The sequence below is a fragment of the Gadus morhua genome, chromosome 18 (assembly GCF_902167405.1).
Source record: "Gadus morhua chromosome 18, gadMor3.0, whole genome shotgun sequence".
NCBI lineage: Eukaryota > Metazoa > Chordata > Actinopteri > Gadiformes > Gadidae > Gadus > Gadus morhua.
In genome coordinates this window covers 4,998,487-5,023,039 of record NC_044065.1, presented here as the reverse complement: position 1 = coordinate 5,023,039, position 24,553 = coordinate 4,998,487, and the positions used below count along the sequence as shown (strand labels likewise).

Sequence of the window (24,553 nt, the reverse complement as noted above, 5' to 3'; positions counted from 1 at the left end):
AAATCATGAGACTTTCATGTTTGTCTCCCATGTTTGTAGTTCCAGAGTGACAGGAGTCACTCTGGGACTACAAACACGGCAGACAAACATGAACATGAAGACAGCTGCTATCGAGGTGGTCTGTGGCGGGACAGGGGGAAATAGTGGTCAAGAATCCTTATGTTGGATGTATTTTTTAAATTTATTCCCTTATCTCCTTTCCGCCTTTTCTTTGCTTCCACTTTCCACCTCTCATCTTAATGACAGCGACGTTCATCTTCGCCATCACACGTCGTTCTCTCTCTAATATCCTCTATTGTTCCCTGAGCAGATTGACGAGCAGCGATCATTAGTTAATGAACGCTGCCTTCCTCTAATGTCTGTACCTCGTTAGTCTCAGAGCCTGCCTGTCTTCAGCACTTTGCACGCTGTGTGACTCTCTGTCTGCCTCGTCTCAGTAAAGTCGGTGTCTCTCACTCACGCCTTCTCTCTGACTTTTGCCAGTACGGTCTGTCGGCCTGCATTTGTCTCTCTTCATTTTGCTTAAAATTGCAGTTAAAATAGAGTCTGTAAAAGGCAAGGATTCCTTAGTTTAGATCACTGTGCTCAGTTATTCTGCCACTGTGGAATCTCTGTTTGGGCCTAGTCAATGCTTTTTAGTTAATTCTTCCAATATTAGTATTTTAGTTTTCTATTTTAGTTTCTTTCTTATAATTTTGTTCTGTCTGATGAGTCTGGGGGCTCAGTGCTTTTTGGGAACCAGGACCCAGAACCAGCATATTGGGAGGGTCCTCTCTCCAGGGGGTCTCTGGAGTGGAGGGCTTTTTCGTGTTCACGTCAGGGTAAAAAAAAAAAATCCCTTTTGAATTTGAATAATGAATGGGTATCACCCTAATTCTGCTCTGAATACCTTATATGGTGTTTCCCATTAGATACAGAGGATGGATTAACTCTACCTGCTGGTTTGACGTTTAGGGCAGCAAGGTATCATTATTGCCAAGGTCAAATCGTGTCTAGAAATAATTTTGGTCTATCCTATTTAGTTTCTTTGTTAGATTCACTGTCCAAGCCAAGATCTATGCAGGTTATCAAGATCACAATTCTCTGGTTGGAGACAGCATTACATCATCGTCTGCAAAAAGCACCGGACTTCTGAGTCTGCTAGGGGAGGCCAGATGCTGCCCACGCTTCTAATGACTCTCATGGCTGTATACGTGGAGCAAGGCTGGACTGGATCTGCATCCCTGTCTGACAACGGCTTTAGTAGAGTCTTGTGTTTTTTGCAGATCTGAACTTCACACTTCTGCGTTTTTCTCTCCAACTCTCCAGCCGTTTGAACAGCGGACGCTCGTGCATGTATATCCGAGTTTTGAGATCAACAAAACCGGGAGTATAATAAGCTTTCGTTCTGTTTGTTTGCCTGGCAATTATGGTGCTGAGTGTGAAAATGATGGTTCGTTGTACGATCATTTGGTAAAAAGCCAAGTTGGGATTTCATCAGGACATTATTTTCAGTGCGGAAATGTCGTGGTTGATGATCATCGAGAGGATTTAACCAATGTTGCTTTCTCCAATCCCTCTCTCGCTGTGTCTCTTCCTTTCGCTGTCTCTCTTTCTCTCTCTCTCCATCCCTTCTTCTCTCTCTCTCTCTCTCTCTCTCTCTCTCTCTCTCTCTCTCTCTCTCTCTCTCTCTCTCTCTCTCTCTCTCTCTCTCTCTCTCGTTCTCTCTTCCTCCATCCCTTCCAACTCATCTCTCTCTCTGGTGATGGGTTCATGTTAGTCCACCAAACAAGGGACAATGGCTTCTCACTAGTGAGCCGTTGTGTGTGGTGCCAGGGTGTTGGTAATATTAATAACGTTAATAATAACATGAATTCTCTCTCTCTCTCTCTCTCTCTCTCTCTCTCTCTCTCTCTCTCTCTCTCTCTCTCTCTCTATTGTTTTAATACATAATAAACCCTGTTGCTCTGGCTGGTCCTGCCTCCCGCTGGTCCACTCTCCTCTCCTATTTCTCCTCCCCTTCCCACCTCTTTCGATTCCCCCAGCCCCTTCTGCCCTCCCACCACCTCAAGCCACAGCAGGATACAGAAATATCCTGACTCACTCACTCTGTGTACTTAGTTTATTTATTAGCGTCCTCGTATCGCTTGGTTCTTTCTGCTCCATCAGCGCCGTCCATCTCTCTCTCTCTCTCTCTCTCTCTCTCTCTCTCTCTCTCTCTCTCTCTCTCTCTCTCTCTCTCTCTCTCTCATGAAACTCTGTTGCAGTCCTCCATGCCTTGTTTCCAAGCAACAGCCTCACGACAGGTGACTAGGTAGTAATAACTTACACATGAAGAGTGCATGTGTGTGTGTGTGTGTGTGTGTGTGTGTGTGTGTGTGTGTGTGTGTGTGTGTGTGTGTGTGTGGACGAGAACGTTTGTTTGTGTGTGCGCCGTGCATGTGTGTGTGTGTGTCTATCATTTTTGTAGCTAGCCAGCCTGGTAACTTTTCTCTCTAATCAGAAAAACAAATCTGTGACTCTCCTTCCTGTCTGGGGGATTTCAATGCTGGGATTGCAAAACACACATGCACGCATACACACACACACACACCTTGACACACACGCACATATGTACCCACAACACTTCCCTGACACACACATGCAATCAAACTGGCACCCACAACATATAGATACCCAATATCACCCCAACTCTCACAAGCAGGCAGGTACACAATCCGGCACGACTATGCACACACACCATCTTGACACACGCACGCACGCACGCACGCACGCACGCACGCACACACACACACACACACACACACACACACACACACACACACACACACACACACACACACACACACCCTTGTCCCCACACCTCTCCCCACTGCTATATATACACACATGCCTCATTTACTTTGTACTTCTACCCAGACGCGCTGTGTCAGCATATTGCCGTTTACAGCCTGCACCTTGATCCTCCCCTCTGGCCCAATGTCTTCATGACCAGAGGTCTCCCCCCTATTCCTCCTATCTGTCCCTCCATCACAACTCTCTCTCTCTCGCTCGCTCTAGCTCTCGCTCTCGCTCTCTCATTTCCTGCTCTCTCCTTTTGACCTTAGTGCCTCAACTTTTATCTTAATCCCTCCTCCTCCTTCTTTCTGTCTTTCATCAACTCTCTCTCTCTCTCCCTCTCTCCCTCTCTCCGTCTGTCCGTCTGTCCGTCTGTCTGTCTGTCTGTCTGTCTGTCTGTCTGTCTGTCTGTCTGTCTGTCTGTCTGTCTGTCTGTGTCTCTCTCTCTCATCAACTCTCTCTCAATCTCTCTCTCTTTAAGTAAGAATAATAATTAATTTGTTTATCGCTTTCCAAAAAACTCTAACACTCCTTCCATCGATAAAAGTCAAAATATCAGAAACGCCAATACAACCTTACAACGCAGTTCAGCTGAACCCCACAGTCAGCTGAAACACCGTGCAAGTCACGCGACGAGGGGGTCGGTGAAGGCTTCCAGCGTTGAAAGCCGTTTTAACCTCTCCTTCCTGTGTGGTTGCAGAGCCGGACTGGGCCTCCCTGACGCTGGGCGTCTTTGTGTGCCAGGCCTGCTCCCTGCTGCACCGCAGCATCCCCCACATCAGCCGCGTGAAGCCGCTGCAGGAGAGCTGGGAGGCCAGCGAGGTGGAGGTACGCTCGCAGGCGCACGCAGGCGCGCATACACACACACACCGGCAAAGGCATAGGCATGCACATATAGATACACGTACACACACAAACATATACATACACGCGCACACACACGCGGCCACACACACACACGCACATATTGACATACTCACACACACACACATATGCACACACACACACACGCATGCACGCACACGCATGCACACGCATATTAATATAGGAACACAGGCACCACAGTCTCAATAAATAACTACAACAATGGCGGCACAGAAAGAAACCGTTGTAATCTACGGAGCAATCGATTGAATAGGATAGAATAGTGAACAATGACGTTGAAAGAGTAACACAAATCTGCATGGAGGCTTTCTCAGAGGAGAATGTGTCGCTGCCCACCTGAAGTCCAGGGAGAGAAGAGAGACAGTTTGGGGCCACGCCCGTATCTTGAAATCAATTACTGTTCTGCCGAGCCCAGACACATTTTTATTGTGAAACGCAAACCTGAATATCTGGATGGTCTCACGAGGCCAGAGGAAGACATCGCACATTTCCAGGTGTTATTACTGGTGATTTGAGGTTCTGCAATGTTTCAGTGGCTACATCTCTGTTCGGCTTTAATATTGAAGCTTTGTTTTTACAGCACCTTTCCCACATAAGAATGCAGCATAGAGATAGAGCGCATAAGGCAGAACCACCACACCAACAACTAAAACAACAGCAGAGTGCTCTACAATACAGAGCAGCACTGCAGATAAAAACTAAACACAATCTATCCATACAATCGAATCTGCTGAGAAAGCAGCGTGGATAAAATGCTAATCACAGCTATTCCTTTGTCTTATAAAATGCTGAATTAAAAGCTCAGATAGGGTTTTAACAGCTTTTTTTTCCCGAGATAGGTTTTTTAACTGCCACTTTAATTATTTTACTGAGCTTGCTTCCCTTGACTGCTCAAGGTAACGTGTTCCAAAGTCTAAGGGAATAATTAATAAATGCTGCATCACCAACTTTCTTGGGTTCTGAAGTTAACCTGAAGAAGCCAGCCTCAGAGGACCTGAGCTCTCTCTAGTCAGTCATCCAGGCATTAAGGCAGGTGGATCCAAGCCCAATATGCGCTTTAATCACAAGTAGAAGGACTTTGAGGTAAACTGAATGATGCTGAGAGCCAATGCATGGCAGTTAAGACTGGACTAATAAGCTGTTTCCTCCTAGTTTGTGAATGAGTTGGAGCACCTCCAAAGTGTTTGCCAGTAAATGGTGCATCGCAATTATCAGTTTTTCAGCTTTCCACTGATTAGTTCATATTGGCTGCAACTTTTGCAGTCTTTCTCAGATGAAAAAAACCTTCTTGAACACTGTCCTAATGGACAGCTGATGGTGAGGGAGAAAATAGCATTAGTATAAATTTGGTTAAACAGAAATACATAACTTGTATCATCTGCATAGCTATTGGAGTTTACAGTGTGTGCTGTAATCGCTAAGCAGTAGCATATACAGTAGGAACAGTAGAGGACCAAGACAACATCCCTGTGGAACACCAAAACCTGTTTCATACTCATTCAATATGTGAGATCCGAGACTGACAGAGAATTTTCTGACTGAACCATCGTCATATACCTACTTTAATTTCCCCATTTACTACGACAATATATTTTTCTGTAAAGGTGTGATATTTGAAACATATTACCTATCCATTCGGAATTCTCATCTCCTTCTGTTCTGCGTTCTGCGGCGGCTAGCTGATGTCTTCGGCGGGGAACCGGGCGGCCAGGGTGAAGTACGAGCAGAAGGTTCCACCGTTCTACTACAGACCCACGCACACCGACTGCAAGTGAGTCCCCACCAACAGCGTCTCTAGACAGGGGTGCGTGACAGGAGTGTGGTTCAGCTTCAGGAGGCCAATGAACACCTTTGTTGTGGTTACAAACATGTATGCAATTAAAAGGCAGCCAATGGAATCACTGGAATGATTTGGATGGTGGGCGGGACCTCATTAGCACCACAGTGATGCCGTTGTTTCATTGGAGGCCATACATGTCAATCACAAAGAACATTCCAAACCCCACCTAAATCTAGACAATCCGCCCTCTTCAGAGATTGTGTGCATGTAGAATGTACTGATTGAATAACTGCCGGTTTGATTGCCCCCTATGCCTAACCCCATACACAACTCATCTACTTAAAGGTGCCGTATGTGCGATTTGGGAACTGTAATTTGAGGGTAGCTTGTCATAAATGATAAATAAATTATAAATTATCGTGAGGTAAATCCACTGTGGCAATTGAATTCGCCTGCCTCAGTATGAGCACTTTCAGATTCAAGACCCTCCCAGCTCATGTCTGACCAATCCATGATTGGTTCGGGTAACCCACCTTGCCTGTAAATCACAGGTGGGTGAAATGCAACACTTTGGCAGAGAAAGAAGGAGGGAGGAAGTAGAGAGGGAGGGGACGGTTGGTAAGTTATTGGGTCGGCTTACCTCAGGGGGTAGAGCGGGTTGGCTGGAAACTGAGAGGTTGCTAGTTCGATCCCCGGCTCCTCCTAGCTGAGTGTCGAGGTGTCCCTGAGCAAGACACCTCACCCTGACTGCTCCCGACAAGCTGGCTGTCACCTTGCATGGTTGACTCCGCCGTCGGTGTGTGAATGTGTGAATGAACCGCTGTAAGTCGCTGTGGATAAAAGCGTCTCCTAGATGTAATGTTAATGTAGTTGAACATCCGGCTCTTTACTGATTTCTCTTTACAACTCCCGATCGTACCTACACCCCCTTTAATCCAGGTGAGGTTAACACGAGGTTATGCTTGTAGGTGAATCATGTGGTCATACACGGTTCTTACTCAGACACTGAGTTGATAACATCAACATGTCGGTGTGTCAGACCTCCGAGGGGAGTCTGTCTTGGCCCCCGCTCCGTGTGAAGTCGCCTCACGCTGTAAGCCGAGCCGGGGGGGAACCGGTTCCGCCGCTTATCTGATGAACTTCATTTGAGAAGGCTGAGGGGAACAGGGCAAACAGCCATCGGTTCCCACACCGCCCAGAGCGGGCTGGAGCACAGACAGCTTCCTCTTTCTGCGCCACATTCAGGTTGAGCGAGTGGCCAACTGGGGGCGAGCGCTGGGGTGTGTGTGTGTGTGTGTGTGTGTGTGTGTGTGTGTGTGTGTGTGTGTGTGTGTGTGTGTGTGTGTGTGTGTGTGTGTGTGTGTGTGTGTGTGTGTGTGTGTGTGTGTGTGTGTTGGGATCAGGGTATTCCCCCGCTCATCCACCCTTGCCTCTTGGGACACACCGTCCATCGTCCATCTTCAAGCTCTACTCTCTCTACCCCCCCCCCTCCCCCCTTCTGGTGGCTCGTCCTAAAGCGAAGACACACACACACACACACACACACACACACACACACACACACACACACACACACACACACACACACACACTAGCCCTCCCCAATAAGATGCTGAGATTGTCAATTTTGTGTCCGATACGTACGTTTTTGACGTATAAAATATAGATTTAGATGAAACTGCGCCGTTAAGCGTTAACTGTGTGCACACTTGCAAAGCAGGAGAACAGGAAAGGGGAGAAGCTAGCGCTAAGACATTCTGTGTGGAGGTAAGGTTAAGAGACGATACGGGGACGTCAAGTGAAAGAGAGAGAGAGAATGCCAACGGGAGAGAGTGAGAGAGAGAGCGTTGGCTTGGTGATGTGCTGACTATTACCACTCACCTTTTTGAGAATGTCTTGTTTACGGTAGTGCTGAATCACTGCACCCCTGATCTGGTTTGATTAGTCAGCCTTGATGTAAAACATCGCTCTCTTCCTGGCGCTCGTATCACGATTTGATTTGTTTTCATTCACCCTGAAATTCAACGGCATTCCTCAAACAAACTCGTATTCATAACGTCATTAATATTGACATAAGTAGAGCTGGCACCCGTTCAATGCGCATTGAACATGACTGAAGGTATTCTGTCCTTTAAGGACGAATTTCTCTTTGCAACCCAACAGCAATCAATAAATTAAATGCTTTGACAGAATAAAATGAAACTAAGAGGTATCTGTGGCTGAGGCTGGCCTGTGATAGGCCCGTCCGATCAGGTCATACAGCCCAGACGAAACGATTGGTTGGCTGACCTGTCAGTCGACCTGCCTCGTTCCACATGACCGGAGACTTCCTCAGGGCTCGGCAGACATGTTGCTCGTCATGTGTTTGGGGAGGGGCTTAGGGTGGCCTTAGGGGAGGGGGGGATTGTCAGCCTAGTCTGTATTGCTTCTCTGAACAGCCTCAACCTTAACCTGGACGCCCTGACCTCTCCACCTGCTTCTGGTTCCCCGGACGTTGCTTCGGATTGAAGTGTCTGGAAACGGTCGAAAACACTGAGTCAAGTTCACAAAGTCAAACATCTCTATATTTAAGTCCCTAACGTCCGCAGAACAACTCCTACTGCTGTGTTTGTACGAGAGAGAGAGAGAGAGAGAGAGAGAGAGAGAGAGAGAGAGAGAGAGAGAGAGAGAGAGAGAGAGAGAGAGAGAGAGAGAGAGAGAGAGAGAGAGAGAGAGAGAGATATTCACCTGGTCTCTGTCCTTTCTCCAGATTACTGAGGGAGCAGTGGATCAGAGCCAGGTACGAGAGGAACGAGTTTGAGTTCATCGAGAAGCAGGAGCCCTACTCTGCAGGTAAGCACACACACACACACACACACATACATACTTTCATCACCGAGTTTAAAACCTCTGCGTGAGGGCCTGTCTTTGTGTGGTTCTGTGTTCTCTGTCTCGTTCTCTCTTGTTCTCTGTGTGGTTCTCTGTTCTTCTCTGTGTGGTTCTGTGGGTGGTTCTCTGTGGTTGTGTTGTTGTGATGTGGTGGTTGGTTAATGCATGGTTCGTCTGATGACGCCCTCACAAAACGCTATCGTAGGGGGCTGCAGTTATTTTATAGTCAGATGTGTGTGTGTGTGTGTGTGTGTGTGTGTGTGTGTGTGTGTGTGTGTGTGTGTGTGTGTGTGTGTGTGTGTGTGTGTGTGTGTGTGTGTGTGTGTTTGGGCGAGTGCATTTCATCTTACTCTGCTGCGCCCTTGCTCATGTTTCAGATCAAGCTCTCCTATTGGCTAACAATGACCTCATGTGTTTACCATAAGCTGGAGTGGGGGAGCCCATAAACCTATTCACACACACACACCGTGTTGTCTTTTACGGTATAACGTGATTATCCACTTACATGTACCATCTATTTGTGTGCGTTTGTTGGCATGTTTGTTTGTGAATGTGTCTGTGTGTGTGTTTGTGTGTGTACGTGTGTCTGTGTGTGTATATGCTTCTGTTTGTGCATGCATGCGTGTGTATTTCTGTGTGTTTCTGTGCCTACGTGCGTGCGTGCCTGTGTGCGTGCGTGCCTTTGTGTCAGTGTGTGTGTCTGTGTCTGTGTGTGCGTACGTACGTGCGTGCGTGCAACGTGCCAGTGAGCTCCTCACCTCAGATATTCAATGTCAGCATTGATCCACAATGTGGAGGCAATAAACACAGTTAGAAGGGGGGGGGGGGGGGGGGGAGAGAGGAGGCGAGGATGAAGAGAGACAGGGAGGGGAGTGACAGGGTGAGGTGGGGTGAGGAGGAGCAGGGTTAGGGTGGGGTTGATGAAGAAGGTAAAGATGGAGGGTGTTGAGTGAAAGGATGTTTGGGTGAGAGGAGGCGGTGGGGAGAGAAAGAGAGAGAGAGGGGGGGGAGGACTATTGATTGATGAGGTAATGCCGATGTAGGTGAATGTTTAATTTAAGATTGTTATGGACGCTGCCAGAGAGATGAGAGAGAGGGAGGAGAGAGGGTGACCAGAGGGGGAGGAGAGGGGGAGATGAATGGTGAAGGCAGTGGAAGCCTGAGTGTCATGATAATGAAAGACGGATTCAAACAGACAGACGGATGCAGAGGGGTGAGGAACAACGAAAGAGAGAGGGAGAGAGGGAGGGAGGAGAGAGTGTGAGAGGGAGAGAGAGAGAGGGAGGTAGAGAGGGAGTGTGAGAGAGGGAGGGAGAGAGAGAGGGAGTGTGAGAGAGAGAGTGAGAGTGAGAGTGAAAGAGAGAGAGAGAGAGAGAGAGAGAGAGAGAGAGAGAGAGAGAGAGAGAGAGAGAGAGAGAGAGAGAGAGAGAGAGAGAGAGAGAGAGAGAGAGAGAGAGAGAGAGAGAGAGAGAGGGAGGGAGGAGGGGAGTGTGAGAGGGAGGGAGGAGAGAGGGAGGGAGGGAGGAGAGAGAGTGTGAGAGAGAGGGAGAGAGAGAGGGATACCAAATCGATCCATCCTCCCCTGGGGAGGGAAGAACACAGAAGGGAACATGTGGCGGGCGGGGGAGGGGGGGGGGGTTACGGATGAAGGGATGACTACAGACGGAGCGGAGGTGAAGAGACAACGGAGGGAAAGAGTGAAGGAAGGAGAGGGAGGAAGCAGCGTCTGAGGGGTAGAAGGAGGAGAGGAGGCGAAAAGGTCTGTTGTAAAGTCCTGAAGAGGAAGAGAGAAGGGGGTGAGACAGAGAGAATCAGGAGATGTAAGACAGCACTGGCTGTCACCCAACCTGATATTGGCTCTTTTGTCTATTGTCCTCGACTGCTCATTACCAGTCCAATAGCGTGTGAGTAAACCCCCCCCCCCCCACCCCCCCTTTTGATGTATACATAGCCACAAACCGCCCCTCATTGCTCTCCTTGTCCTGTGCGATATGAGATCGGTAATTCAGTAACCAACGCTCACTGCTCTAGATAAGAGCGGTACTCAAAGTCATAATGCAGGAAGCCTGCATATCAATGAGTAACCCGTAGTGGAGTTGTGCCCCATTGTCTGAAGAACTTTGACCTGTCAAGGTTGAGACAACAATTATAGAAGAGTGAGAATTGAGGCGATGTTTCGAGATCGGTTTCAGAAGGACACGGCGAGTGCGTGGGTCCGTGCGCGCGTGCCTTAGAGTGTGAGTGCATTCGTGCATGACATCATGATCATTAACATGAAGGGATTTAACATCAGCTATTCAGAGTTAGGAAAGAGGAACACACCGTGCAGACACTTTGTTTGCACCGTGGCAGTGAGAGAGAGAAGTCTCCCTCTCTCGTTCTCTCTCTCTCTCTCTCCCTCTCTCGTTCTCTCTCTCTCTCTCGTTCTCTCTCTCTCTCTCTCTCTCTCTCTCTCTCTCTCTCAGGTAACTTGTATCAGCCAGGGGTCTAGGTGACCTGCTGACTCATCATCGTCTAAACACCTACTCAAAATATCTGTCCTCCTCCTCTCAAACCCTCTCTGTCTTCTGCAGCTTTCTCTCCATCCCTCCTCTCCTCTCCTCCTCTCCTCCTCTCCTCCTCTTCACCTCCCTCTCCTCCCCACTCTGTGTGGTTCTCTTCCTTTTCTTGTATCCCGTCTCCTGCCTCTCACATCACCTATGAAGGCTTTTCTTCAGAGTAAACACACACACACACACACACATTCCACCCCCATCCTTACCCTCCTCCCCTTCCTCACCCTCCTCCCGCCTCTCCTCCCTTGACTACCCAGGTTACCGAGAGGGGTTTCTATGGAAACGGGGGAGAGACAACGGCCAGTTCCTGAGCCGAAAGTTCATCCTGTCGGAGCGGGAGGGGGCCCTGAAGTACTTCAACAAGCAGGATGTAAGCGCCGTCGCGCACTGACGTGTTACCACTGCCACCTCCATGCTCACCTCACCGCTCAACTCACGGATCACCTGTCTCCAGGTGTCTCCGGGTGTGTCTCTCTGCTCACCTGTCTCACCCCCCTCCTCTCCCAGGCCAGGGACCCCAAGGCGGTGATGAAGATCGAGACGCTGAACGCCACCTTCCAGCCGGCCAAGATCGGGAACCCGTGCGGCCTGCAGATCACCTACCTGAAGGACAACAGCACCCGCAACATCTTCGTGTACCACAGCGACGCCAAGGTAGCAGCCAGAGGGGCCGGGTAGGGGTGGGAGGGGGGGTGGGTGTGGGTGCGTGTCTGTGTGTGTGTGTGTGTGTGTGTGTGTGTGTGTGGTGTGTGTGGTTGTGTGTGTGAAGCTGAGTTCTGGTAAACCCTGTTATGTGTGGAGTTTATATAGATATAGATATACATATATATCACCTTTCATTTCCTTCTTAACATTTCCTTCTTAATTTGGATCATGGCCATTTTCTTGCCAAAGATAAGTGAGTACAGAAAGAACATGCACGCACACACACGCACACACACACACACACACATAAATGCATGCACGCAGACACACTCTCACAGACATACTGATGACCATTTGCTTTCCATATGGAAAGCAACGCCATTTCCATTTGTCATAAATAAGAGTGCAGACAGCATACACACACACACACACACACACACACACACACACACACACACACACACCCCTGCTGGACCACCCAAGACATATTGGATGCAGTCAGCCAGATGCTAGTGGTCTGTGGGAGTTGGTTGCCAGCTAAATTCAGAGGGCATTAATCTACATGGTCACAAAGAGCATGCTTGCCTGACATTGGGTTTGTGTGTGTGTGCGTGTGTGTGCGTGCTTGTGTTCACATTTCTTTCTTTCATGGGATGTGCTAGTCTAGTCTTTTAGAGTTTCTCTAAAAGAGTTTCCCTCTCTCTCGCCTTTTTTCCTTCTCTGTAGAGCTCTCTCTCTCTATCGTCTTCGTCCTACTGTCTTTGAGGGAACCCAGTACTGAGTACATAGATCATCAGCAGAGAGAGAGAGAGAGAGAGAGAGAGAGAGAGAGAGAGAGAGAGAGAGAGAGAGAGAGAGAGAGAGAGAGAGAGAGAGAGAGAGAGAGAGAGAGAGAGAGAGAGAGAGAGAGAGAGAGAGAGAGAGAGAGAGAGAGAGAGAGAGAGAGAGAGAGAGAGAGAGAGAGAGAGAGAGAGAGCAAAACCAACAAATATCCTGTTTGTCTGTTTCCAACTTCAGTTTTCGCAAAGAGAATTCACAAGGGAAATCTTTATATCATGGTATAAAATGCAGGGGTCATTAATCCTTCATTTCAAGAAATAGGATCGGTCATTTTATAGAAAACCAAAACAATGAATGTGTCGGGTAGGAGCAGATTGCTGTTCAGTGCACTGCGCCCCCCAGTGGCCGTAATGGGTCCTATGCTCGGTGTTGCATAGAGTTCACCGGGTTTTCTCGCACTGAAGCTCTTCTTAAAAGCCGCTGACACGGTAGCAACGACCTTGGAACGAACCATTAGTATGCCCCCCCCCCCCCCCCCCCCCCCCCCCCCCCCCCCTACCGGGCTGACCCACTTCTCACACAACCCTGCTCGTTATTAAAGGGGACCAGGGGTTCTTTTTTTAAGTGGGGGATTCCGTTTGGATGGGGAAAACTGAACCTGTATTTGGTTCGGCTGGTCAGACAGGCACACATTTCTCATTTGTTAATTTATGTGTTTATAAAGCTGTTATTTATATAAATGTATTGTTATTATTATTATCCTTATTATGATTCTTGCTCTTATTATTTTTTGATGCATTACTATTATTATAACTATCCTTATTATGGTTCTTGTTCTTATTATTTATTGATGTAGTAGTATTATTACTATCCTTATTATGATTCTTGTTCTTATTATTTATTTCTGTCATATTATTATTATCAATACCCTCATATGTTCCTATAGAAAGGACCCGTTCTAATAATAGAACGTGCACCATGAACCGGTTCTTCCCTGTCCTGCTGCGGTTCGTCCTGCCAGTCAAACGTAACCCCTTGTGTTTCTCTGCCCAGGAAACGGTCGACTGGTTCAACGCCATCCGAGCGGCTCGGTTCCACTACCTGCAGGTCGCCTTCCCCGGGGCCAGCGACGAGGAGGTGAGCCGCCTACAGAACACATCCAGAGCCGGCAGAGAGACACCGGCGCTCAGCAGCAGCTCACCGCTACAGCGGCAGCAGCTATGATTTAGGAGCTATAATTGGAGTGTAATGTGTTGGAAACGGCCTCGGCATTCGTCAGCTATTAGTAAGTTTAATGCGCTGTGACAATAAAACGTTCTGAGCGGACTCTCACTGCTCTGAACGAGAGCGTTTGATGTCTCCCGCTCTCGCCCCATTGCTGCCCAATCAAGGCGCGTCTTTTTCTCACCTAATTGGTGCGTAGGATAAACATGCCCGTCAATCAGTGGTGCACTTATAAGTGCAGCACTCTATGGGACTGAAACAGGCAGGTTGCGGAGAGAGGGAGGTTATTCTGTGTGGTTTCTTTGCAGAATCTTTCTCTCACAACCCTCAGATGGCAGATCCAGCAGCTACACTGATGCAGGCCGTTCAGACATGCGCCACCTGGTGGACACTTCTGTCTACCGCGTCTTCAACATCGGGAGGGCGCTGCATACATTCTTCGTATGGATGACCCAGTGGGGATCTAAGCCTTGACCCTGGCTAGTGTTAATGCCTTGCTCTACCGGTTAAGGTAGACAGCTAGACCAGATCAATCCACCTGTTCCTGTTTCCCGAGGGGTCTATAGGACAAACAGTTTGTAGACATATCGTGCATCCATTTAACAATGCTTTAGCAAAAATAAGTATCACACGTTTTTATGGCAAGGCACTCATGTAAAGGCGCTTGCATAATGCTGTGAGCCTGTGTGGGAGGGATTCTCACCTCATCCGCTATTGGTGTGTAAATCCATTGTCAGTCACCCAGCCGCTGCAGTGGTCAGCACATTGCATCCACCGTATCCCTGAAGAAACCAACCTTTACACAGAAGGTACAGCAACCCACTGAGCATGTGCAGTAAGAGTCCTGCTTCCCCTGCCTGAAGGTCAATTAACAAAAGAAGACAAGGCAAAGGAAGAGATCCATCACAGGAACAATGTCTGAGTAGCCTGGCTAACGCCAGACCTCATCTCACTCTACATTGAGATGAGGTCTGGGAACCACACATTCATTTTCTCGTGTTTGAGGCGTGGTTGAAGATTGCCTGGAGCCATTTATTGGGCGTTCCGAATGTCTATCATATGAGTCTGTACGTAGCTCATAGCCAATCAAAGCCTGTTGGTAGCAGGGCAAAGTCATCCTTCTTGGTAATGAAAGAGTTTAACGCCGGAAGTTGCTCTTTTTTTAAAATAAACTTGCTTCTAAATTACTTGGAACACTATCTAAGGCTGCATTGAAAAGGTAACGCGTCTGCTGCCATTTTGGATCCGTAAACTACAAGCTTCGGTGTGTCACATAGACGTCGTCATCGTCTTGCCGTCGTCTTCGTCTTGCCGTCCCTTCCCGTTCTGTGATTGGTTTCCTATCTCAGGCGAAAATCGGATCCATGGAATCCAGGCTGCCCTAGCAGCACGAAATTAAATCGCACGCAAGGCAGCATGGGTATACCCAGGCTAATGTCTGACCGCCATTAAGACCGTAGAGTCCCTCACCAGCTTCCGCAAAAGACTAAAGACTCACCTGTTCAGAGTTCACCTAGACTCGGCATAGCCTCCCCCTCCCAACCCTCTTACTTATTGTGTGTTGTTCATTCTGGAACTTAATGTAGCTCTTACTTAGCATCTTAATATCCTAGCTATCTTTGTTGTATACAGGGTATGGGTTAACCTAGAGATTGTTAGTACTTGGCATTTGGCCGACATCGATATATTGTTTCTCTTTCTTCTGACAAACATACTTATTGTAAGTCGCTTTGGATAAAAGCATCTGCCAAATGTAAATGAGATAGTTATTAATGATGTAAATAACATCATAATGCCACCCATGTCCCCTCTAAACGCAGCTAATTGAATTGGATTGATGGCGTATGTCTTCTCTGTAATCAAGCGGATCGAGGAGGTATAGGATGAATCCATCTTGTTCTCACCAAGCGCTCAGGGCATTGTCCACTCACCTCTGTTAATAATGCAGCCCTAATGCGCGCGTTGGGAAAGGGAGCGTGCGTTGCAACGCTCCGATAATGGATTAAGATAATTAGACGATGGACAGATCCGCCCCATGAGCGATGGATCGCGCCCTGTTTCGGGAACGTCAAAGAATTGATCCATTCCAAAGTGAGCACTTGACGCTGGTCTGCTCGTCAGCATAAAATAGGGCTGTGCTTGTCTTTGTTTTCAAGTTGATAAGGATTCGGGTTTGAAGGCTTTGCCAGGAAAAGGTTTTGTTTGTGTAACTTTACAGAAGCACAAGAATTTGACAATGAGGTGGTAGTTTTTTTTAAATCTATAGTGCATAATAAACTCTCTCTCTCTCTCTCTCTCTTTTTCTTTCTCTTTCTCTAGCTGGTGCCTAAACTGACCCGGAACTTCATGAAGGAAGGATTTATGGAGAAGACCGGACCAAAGGTCAGAAACTTCCCACCACCTCTGCATATAACTTACTCCCAAACTTCACCTTATCCACCACCATCACCTCTGTATATAACTATCCCCAAAACTCAACTTAATCCACCAACAGCACCTCCTCTACACACTCTAAACTGATCCCCACGTTCCAGTTAATCCACCACCTCCACAGATGCATTGAAATGAACCCCAAACAGACGATGTGTAATCCAGTCTGCTACCTGATTAATGTTGAGTGTTTCTACCTGTGGTGGTCTCGCAGCACACGGAGGGCTTCAAGAAGAGGTGGTTCACCATGGATGACAGGAGGCTCATGTACTTTAAGGACCCCCTGGTGAGTAGGAGCCGTCTTCATTAGGGATCAGACTGTGATGTCTGCAACACTTTAGAAAGCAGACATGTGTTGTCCTCTCTTCACTGAAGGCACATTCTCTCATCTCTCCTCTCATTGTTTCCTTGTCTCTCTTTCTCTCTCTCTCTCTCTCTCTCTCTCTCTCTCTCTCTCTCTCTCTCTCTCTCTCTCTCTCTCTCTCTCTCTCTCTCTCTCTCTCTCTCTCTCTCTCTCTCTCTCTCTCTCTCTCTCTCTCTCTCTCTCTCTCTCTGTCAAAATTTCTTTAAATCAAATTCAATGAATCTTTGTTAGCATGGGAAACAAATGTTCACGTCGTCAAAGCAGGTGAAAAGGGAAGCCAAAAGAAAATAAGGAATTAAGTCCAAAATAAAATGTGATACATGGAATACAAAGAACATATAAAATGCCGAATACGAGATCTCTCCTCCAAACAGATGGTCAAGATAGTAAAGACAGTACAAATACTTTGTGATGAACAGTTAGACCGATTGCAGTTCTACGCTTCGTAACCTGTGCTGGCGGTTAAAGTCCAGGGGGACGGTCGTGTTGAGGAGGACTCCGAGGTCCGTCTCCCATCAGGGCTCCGGCGGCTCTGATCCGATCCTCGTTGTGTTCCCCCCCAGGACGCGTACGCGCGGGGGGAGGTCTTCATCGGCAGTAAGGAGAACAGCTACACGGTCCTCCCCGGCCTCCCCCCCACCACCCAGGGCTACCACTGGCCCCACGGCATCACCATAGTAACGCCCGACAGGAAGTTCCTGTTCGCCTGCGAGACGGAGGCCGAGCAGCGCGATTGGATCGCCTCCTTCCAGCGGGTCATCAACCGACCAATGAGGCCGCAGGAATACGCAGGTACAGAAATCGACGAATGGGATCACCCGGTTGGGGGAGGAAACGTATCGATTGGCTGAGGATGACTTCTGGCACCTGAACGATTAATAATCTATGAATGAATGACTCATGGGTCATTGATGACAGAACATAGAAGGTTATATGGAGAGTTTATAAAGAAGGGGATGTTCGAGCAGTAGAAGGGGAAGTGGCGAGCAGTGTCATGCATAACCATGTTCCATCCAGGGGTCATGCTCTGATTTCCCTCTTGCACATTGCATAGAATTAGTTTTTATAATAATGTGCGTATATAATTATTTTAATGACTGTACAGTTGTATTTTGTAGACATTTATAGATTTTAACGCAAAATAATATCTTGTATGTGTAACTTACTTCGCATAATATGACATCATGGTTCTGATTCATCACCCGATGGCGAGTGATAACGGCGATCTACATTTACATTTAGGGCATTTAGCAGACGCTTTTATCCAAAGCGACTTACAATACGTGCATTTGTCCGAAGAAAGAGAAACAGCAATATATCGCAGTCGGTACAGGAAGGATGTTAATAGAACCAAGTGACAAGCACTCACAATCATTAAGTAAGCCCCTTCCCCGTGTACAACAAAGATAGCTAGCATAAGATGCTACACAAAGTACTATTTTTAAGTGAAAGGACGTACATGCAATAAGTGCGTACATTAAGTGCCAGGACGTACAACATACAATAAGTACGTACATTAAGTGCCAGGACGTACAACATTAAGTACGTACATTAAGTGCCAGGACGTACAACATACAATAAGTACGTACATTAAGTGCCAGGACGTACAACATACAATAAGTGCGTACATTAAGTGCCAGGACGTACAACATACAATAAGTACGTACATTAAGTGCCAGGACGTACAACATACAATAAGTACGTACATTAAGTGCCAGGTTCGTACAACATACAACAAGTGTGTACGTGTGTGCGTGAGGGCTTTTGATGTCTCCTAGTGAGAGACATCAGTCCTCACTAGGAGACATCCTTTGATGTCTCCTCTGTCCTCGTCTCCTCCTCTGCAGTGGAGGCCCATTTCAAACACAAGCCTTGAAGACAGAGGGGCCCTTCACAAGGCCCCGGCTTCACCGGAGCGGCCCCTGGTCCGGAACCCCCAAACAGCAGCCTGTGCGTTGGACCAGGGGCCCCCCGGCTTCTGGAAGGATCAACCAAACCAGGATGAAGAGGAGTGGATTAAAAAAGAACCACAGATCAATTAATATTAACGCTAAGAAGATGCGGGATCCTGCACATGTTTTAGGAGCGGGGTCGGAGAGGTTAAAGGATATGATGTCATCACCACGTCCCCTTGTGCCCCCCCTCCCCCACACACCCCCCCCTCCCGGCCCGTCCTGTGCTACCCATCCGTCATCCATCCTGAATCCCAGCTCCATGTTTTCAGACATGCTCGGGGGCCGCCTGATGTCATCGTGTCTTGTGAACATTTCATCACTACTTGTAATCTAGTGTAAGTATGTAATGTAGGGTACTACCGATGTGTGTGTGTGCTGATCCCAAAAAACAACACATAATTTATTGAATGTACAGTTTTTTCGATGCAGTGGCTTTAGTGTGAGTTGAAAAGGGTGAGCGTTTTTCATTGTCTGTCATTACCATGGGGAGGAAAGTATTTGATCCTTCGGGCCTCGAAATGTCTGTCTCATCTCAATGGACAAGGTGCTTTTTCATAACATTATGCATTCAAAAGAAGATATATACCAACCGGTCACTATTTCATACGACGTAGCTAGACTTTTCTGCTTTTTTACGTTAGAGCAGAGAAACTTTAGAGGGTCAAAATAGGATCTGAGATGTTTTGAGTTGGATCACTGTAGAAAGCCAACTGGGTCAACGTAGAGAGAAGATGCATTCCTAAGGATTGTAATGTGTAAGGATTGTCCTTTATTTTGTACAATTGCTCCTTTTAAAAATTGCTGGATTCATTCCCTTGATTTAAGAGAATTTCGTTTGTTTTGTTGCTTTTGTTTTTTATTTGGTAAAGGTGATACTTTTTTTAATCATAACTAATTTATTGTCAATACAGATGAATCTACAAATAACTTTTGTGGTTTAGTATTTATTTCATCAACTTTTATAAACACAGTTATATTATAATGATATTATCGAGGTTTTTTAAAGCCCTGTTTCCATCACCACATTGTTTAGTAACGTTAAGTAAAATGTAGAAAAGCGAAACGTAGTCTATTCGGCCAGTAGGTGGTGCTCCTGTCTCAAATTTTCTTATATTATGGTGGCGGTGTCGGGTTCCCAGATCCTAATTGATTTGGATTCCTAAACTGATGTCTCGTCATCTGGCATTTAAATCCAACCGGAGCTCCAGAGTCTTATGAAATCACGGGAAACAACGGACCAGTCTGTCTCTGTCTGGCCGACACGTTGTCGTTGGCAACCGGGTTGCCATGGGAAACTCCGAAGACAGGGAGCCTCTGAGTATCATTGGCCACTCAGGAAGTCTTTTAGGAGATGTGTTTTTAAAGGCCAACTCTTGTCTCTCAATGGATCTAAAGCCTATGGCGTCTTTTTGTTTACAGAAATCTACAAGAGCTGCATCTTTAACTACTCTACATCATGGTGGTACACAGAGAAAGACACAGGCCTTCAGTGTATGGGGCCTCTCTTACTGTTACTAACCCACGTCTCATTAGTTTGATTGGATAATTTTATTTAATGTAATAGTGTGACAGCCTCAGGGCACTATGCGATGATGAACATAACCGCTAAACTATAACCCTAATTAGTACCTGCTGACTCACATTAGAATCAGTTTGAATTGTAAGACCGTTATGAATTGTCTTCCATAATTCAGGTAAATCTCCTCACAGAGATAGAAACTAATATAGAATAATGAATAATATCGATAAATAACTAATGATCACATTAATGAGGATATCGTTTATAACATTATAATAAAGTAATGTTGTTTCAACTTTGATCTGAGAGAGAGTAGGGTCAAATATTAATATCGGCTGCTTGTTTGACAGCCCCACTTTGTAGACCTACTAGAACAGGTTAATTATTGTTGTAGAACTGAATTAAAAAAACAGAATGGAAGAGGACATAAAAATACAGATAAATAAAGTTTATTATTGTATAGATCATTTGGACAAAATAGAAAGGCTAAATCATGTTTGAGCTTCATATTTTCCTCACAGAGGAATATCTTTATAAATAAATTAAACCACATATCTTTGTTATATTATATATTTTCTGAATACATTTGAAGGAAGGCTAAACTATGAGTATGATCACAGATGCACCAGTCATTCACAGAAAAGGTAAGAAAGCATTTTGGGGTTAGCCAAGTATGTGTATGTTGTGTGTGTCTGTGCGTATGTTGTGTGTGTCTGTATATGTGTGTATTTTGTGTGTGTCTATACCTATGTGTCTGTTCTGTGTGTGTGTGTGTGTATCTGTGGGTATCTGTGTGTCTGTATCTATGTGTATGTTGTGTGTGTCTGTTGTGTTTGTATGTGTGTGTGTCTGTTGTGCGTGTCTGTATCTGTGTGTGTACTACTTGGGAGAGGTTGGGAAGGTGTGTACTACATACGACCGACATATGGTATGGTCTGTCCGTACTTCGAAGAGAAAGTGATATATATGATGAAATTATAAAATAACAATCTTAATTTTCAAAATAAAAGCCTGTCACTGTCACTCCCTCTCTCACGGGGGGGGGGGGAGCGAGGAATAGACCGCCGCTGAGGGCGGCTCCCAGGACGTCGATGCAGGGCCGCCGAATGCGGATTCCTCTGCCGCCGTCCTCGTCGTCGCGGCAACAGCGTACGGCCCCCGCGGCAACGGGGTTTGGAACAAGGGGTGGTGCTGGTGGTGGGGGTACAGCCCTGCGGGGGTCCAGGGACCGACCCGGGCGCTGTAGAGACCCCCCGTGGAGCTCTGCAGCTCGGTGGGCTCATGCGGTCTGCAGGAGGTGGAGGAGGAGGAGGAGGTGGAGGAGGTGGAGGAGGAGGAGGAGGAGAGGGAGGCGTGCGGTGATGAGGGTTGTAGGGAAAACAAAGAGGAGTAAGTGGAGGAGGTGTAGGAGGTGAAGGTGGAGGTGGATAGGGAGGTGTGTGGCAGTGGGGGTGGCAGGGAAACCAGAGAGGAGGAGGAGGAGGAGGAGCAGTGCTCCGGGCTCATCGGCTCCGTCTTGATGCTCCGCCCCCTCGGCGCACCGCCCCGCCCCTCGCCGCCCGGGACGCCGTCTCCGGTGGCGGAGGAGGAGGAGGAGGGAGACGAGGTGAAGGGGCGTGTCCTGGACCCCTTCAGGGCCCAGCTGGAGGGGTCGATCAGAGGGAAGGACTGGGCGTACGAGGGCAGGACGTGGGCCCCGGGAGCGGGGTCCTGGGGGGCCGGTGGGGGCCCGGGGCCGTACGGCGGGGGGAGGTACCTGTCCAGCTCGCGGACGTCGAAGCCCTCCCCCATGGAGCCGATGACGTCGCCGCTCAGCTCGGAGACGTCCAGGTGGCTGAAGTCGAGAGGCCCCGGGCCCCCAGCGCCGTCGGGGCCCGCCTCTAGGGGCCGGGGCGGGTCCTCGGGATAAGGCCACGCCTGCTCCTTCTTAGGGGTTGTGGGCGGGGTCAAAGGGCCCCCCAGTGGCGGCCCTGGAAGCGGCAGAGAAAGGGTCGAAAGGTCATCAACACACACATACACACACAGGTACACACAGGTACGCACAGGTAAACACACGCACACAAGTACACACAGGTACCCACACGTACACACACGTACCTGTAACCCACTGGTCCCCTCATCAGACTGATCTAGAGGGAGACGGGTTTGATGCTTTGTTTTATTCCTAATGATCACCACTATTGATGATGCAGAGGTGGGTTGCTTTAGACACAGATGTTTATTTTGTATTTGGATGCTTAGATCTCAACCTGACCCGTCTCCCCTCATCCCGACCTGTCTCCCCTCATCCCGACCTGTCTCCCCTCATCCTGACCTGTCTCCCCTCATCATGACCTGTCTCCCCTCATCCCGACCTGTCTCCCCTCATCCCGACCTGTCTCCCCTCATCATGACCTGTCTCCCCTCATCATGACCTGTCTCCTGTCATCCTGACCTGTCTCCCCTCATCCTGACCTGTCTCTCCTCATCATGACCTGTCTCCCCTCATCATGACCTGTCTCCTGTCATCCTGACCTGTCTCCCCTCATCCTGACCTGTCTCCCCTCATCATGACCTGTCTCCCCTCATCATGACCTGTCTCCCCTCATCCTGACCTGTCTCTCCTCATCATGACCTGTCTCCCCTCATCATGACCTGTCTCCTGTCATCCTGACCTGTCTCCCCTCATCCCGACCTTTCTCCCCTCATCCTGACCTGTCTCCCCTCATCCTGACCTGTCTCCCCTCATCCCGACCTGTCTCCCCTCATCCCGACCTGTCTTCCCCCTCTGGTCTGACCCTCCTCACCGTGTCTGTCTGAGTAGAACAGGGGGTCTCCCAGCCCGCTCAGTCCGCTCCGTCCCGGTTCCGTCTTGTAGGAGGTCAGGCCCGGCGGGGGGTTCTCCGGGGGGGTCTTCCTGTGCAGGGCGGTCCTGGGGGTCTTGGAGGCGGCCCCCGGGTCCGGGTCGGTCCTGGCGGTCTTGCGGCGGCGGGGCTGGTACTTGTAGTCCGGGTGGTCCCGCCGGTGTTTGAGCCGCAGACGCTCGGCCTCCTCCAGGAAGGGGCCCTTCTCTCCCTCTGAGAGCAGGCTGGGGGACAGGGCTCGGTGAGGCCACGGACCGGGACTCAGATGGACTGCATTCATACAGCGCTGTTCTAACCAGCGGCCGCTCAAAGTGCTTTGCAACATTGACCCACATTCACACACCAACGACGGAGTCAACCACCAAGGTGACAGCCAGCTCGTCAGGAGGAGTTGGGGTGAGGAGTCTTGCTCAGGGACTCCTCGACACTCCGTGGATCGAACTAGCGGTTACTTTTTAATTATTCTAGGCCTACTATTAATTAATTAACTTCTACTTAAATAGTAATACTATAATACATGACGGTTGGCTGTTTCTACTGGAGTGGATTTATCAGTAGATCAACTCTTTCCACGTCGTGTGGGACCTTAGTCGTGAATAGGAAAGAAACCACTGGCAGTAGTCGTAAGGAAAGGTTTCATATTTCTGATTGGATACACATCTTTTGATTCTGCATATTAGGAAACATATCCATTACGAAATACCGGGAACAGTACAATATAATGCAATAAATAAGAAGGTTAAATTGTTTTAACTTAAACGATATCCCCGCTGCTTTACTTGCATGAAACACGTCCAGAAAATTCCAAATTACAATTCAGATGTACGAACAATTTATGGTTGGAGCAATATTGTGATAGTTTTTAGCCTTTACGCGTTTGATGCTCATCTCCACCGTTAATCGACCGTCCCCCCGGTGACCTGCTTACCGCCAGACTCTCCCCAGGGTCTTGCTGAGCTCCGCGTTGTGCAGGTTAGGGTGCTGCCCCCCCAGCGTCCTGCGCGCGGCTTGCGCCCAAACCATGAAGGCGTTCATGGGCCGCTTCACATGCGTCCGGCTCCTCTGGCCCCTCTCCCCCCGCGGGGCGCACATGGGCCCCAGCGACCAGTCGTACCCCTTCAGCACCTGCGACACGGCGTCGCGGATACAGGTCGGGACCCGCCGATCGCCCCCCTCCGGACAGCGCTCTGCTGTGTGCGTAATTGGCGCGGTTCCGTCGGACTTCGCGGCAGGTATCGGGGGTCCAGAGTCTGAGCCGTGGTGGGACGGGGGTCCGACGCTGCCAGCCCCGGGGCTAGGTGGCTGATCGGTCAGGTGGTTGGCGCTGTCCTCGGTCATATTTGACTCTGTTAAAACAGCGCGTAATGTAACCCGAAATCCCGAGGGTCTCTCCAAGAACGCGGCAACGACGCACCACCCGGGTGAACTGGACTGTCTCCGGAGGACACTGCGATGTGTGTCGCGTGGTTTCCATCCTGCACCAGCATCATTACGCACTACTCAGACTCTTGAGGCCTCTCTCCCTCGTCATCTGGACTGGTAATTCTCCACCACTCCCCCTCCCGCCCTTGGCTTCAGCCTGCTCACTTCTAAATGAGGTTTTAGTGTTGGTTTGTTCGGTTTAGTTTAAGGGTCGAGAGGAGGAGGCATCAGAGCCGTCAACACAGATGAGTCTCACTTTGATGAACAGCCTCATAACTGGATGGCCCTCATCCGTCTGTCAATAAGACCTTGTTGAAAACAATGATTATCCTCCAGTTAACTTTTTGTTTTTCTAATAAATATTCTTCACTTAGCTTCTCCTTAGATCAATAGAGATTCTACCTTTTTTATCGGTCCAATTATAATTACGTTTTACATTAGTATTGAATGCAAAATCCAAATAGAC

General features: G+C 48.3%; 2 protein-coding genes across 2 annotated transcripts in view; one reads left to right on the top strand and one right to left on the bottom strand.

Annotated features, from left to right (window-relative positions):
* LOC115531496 (arf-GAP with dual PH domain-containing protein 1) overlaps nucleotides 1-19,230 on the top strand; it is a 28,804-nt gene extending 9,574 nt beyond the window's left edge. Inside the window, exons 2-11 of the mRNA XM_030340806.1 lie at nucleotides 3,518-3,645; nucleotides 5,382-5,473; nucleotides 8,232-8,314; nucleotides 11,163-11,275; nucleotides 11,413-11,559; nucleotides 13,384-13,467; nucleotides 15,874-15,936; nucleotides 16,199-16,270; nucleotides 16,912-17,140; nucleotides 18,196-19,230. Of these exons, the coding sequence (XP_030196666.1) occupies nucleotides 3,518-3,645; nucleotides 5,382-5,473; nucleotides 8,232-8,314; nucleotides 11,163-11,275; nucleotides 11,413-11,559; nucleotides 13,384-13,467; nucleotides 15,874-15,936; nucleotides 16,199-16,270; nucleotides 16,912-17,140; nucleotides 18,196-18,224 (1,040 nt within the window). The 3' untranslated portion in view covers nucleotides 18,225-19,230. The remainder of the gene's footprint in view (nucleotides 1-3,517; nucleotides 3,646-5,381; nucleotides 5,474-8,231; nucleotides 8,315-11,162; nucleotides 11,276-11,412; nucleotides 11,560-13,383; nucleotides 13,468-15,873; nucleotides 15,937-16,198; nucleotides 16,271-16,911; nucleotides 17,141-18,195) is intronic.
* Nucleotides 19,231-20,854: 1,624 nt separating this feature from the next.
* Nucleotides 20,855-24,246, bottom strand: sox8a (SRY-box transcription factor 8a). Its single transcript, XM_030340934.1, has 3 exons — nucleotides 23,594-24,246; nucleotides 22,609-22,889; nucleotides 20,855-21,792 (listed from the first exon to the last, which is right to left on the bottom strand). The coding sequence occupies exons 1-3, from the start codon at nucleotides 24,001-24,003 to the stop codon at nucleotides 20,855-20,857; spliced, it is 1,629 nt and encodes a 542-aa protein (XP_030196794.1). The 5' UTR covers nucleotides 24,004-24,246.
* Nucleotides 24,247-24,553: the final 307 nt, after the last annotated feature.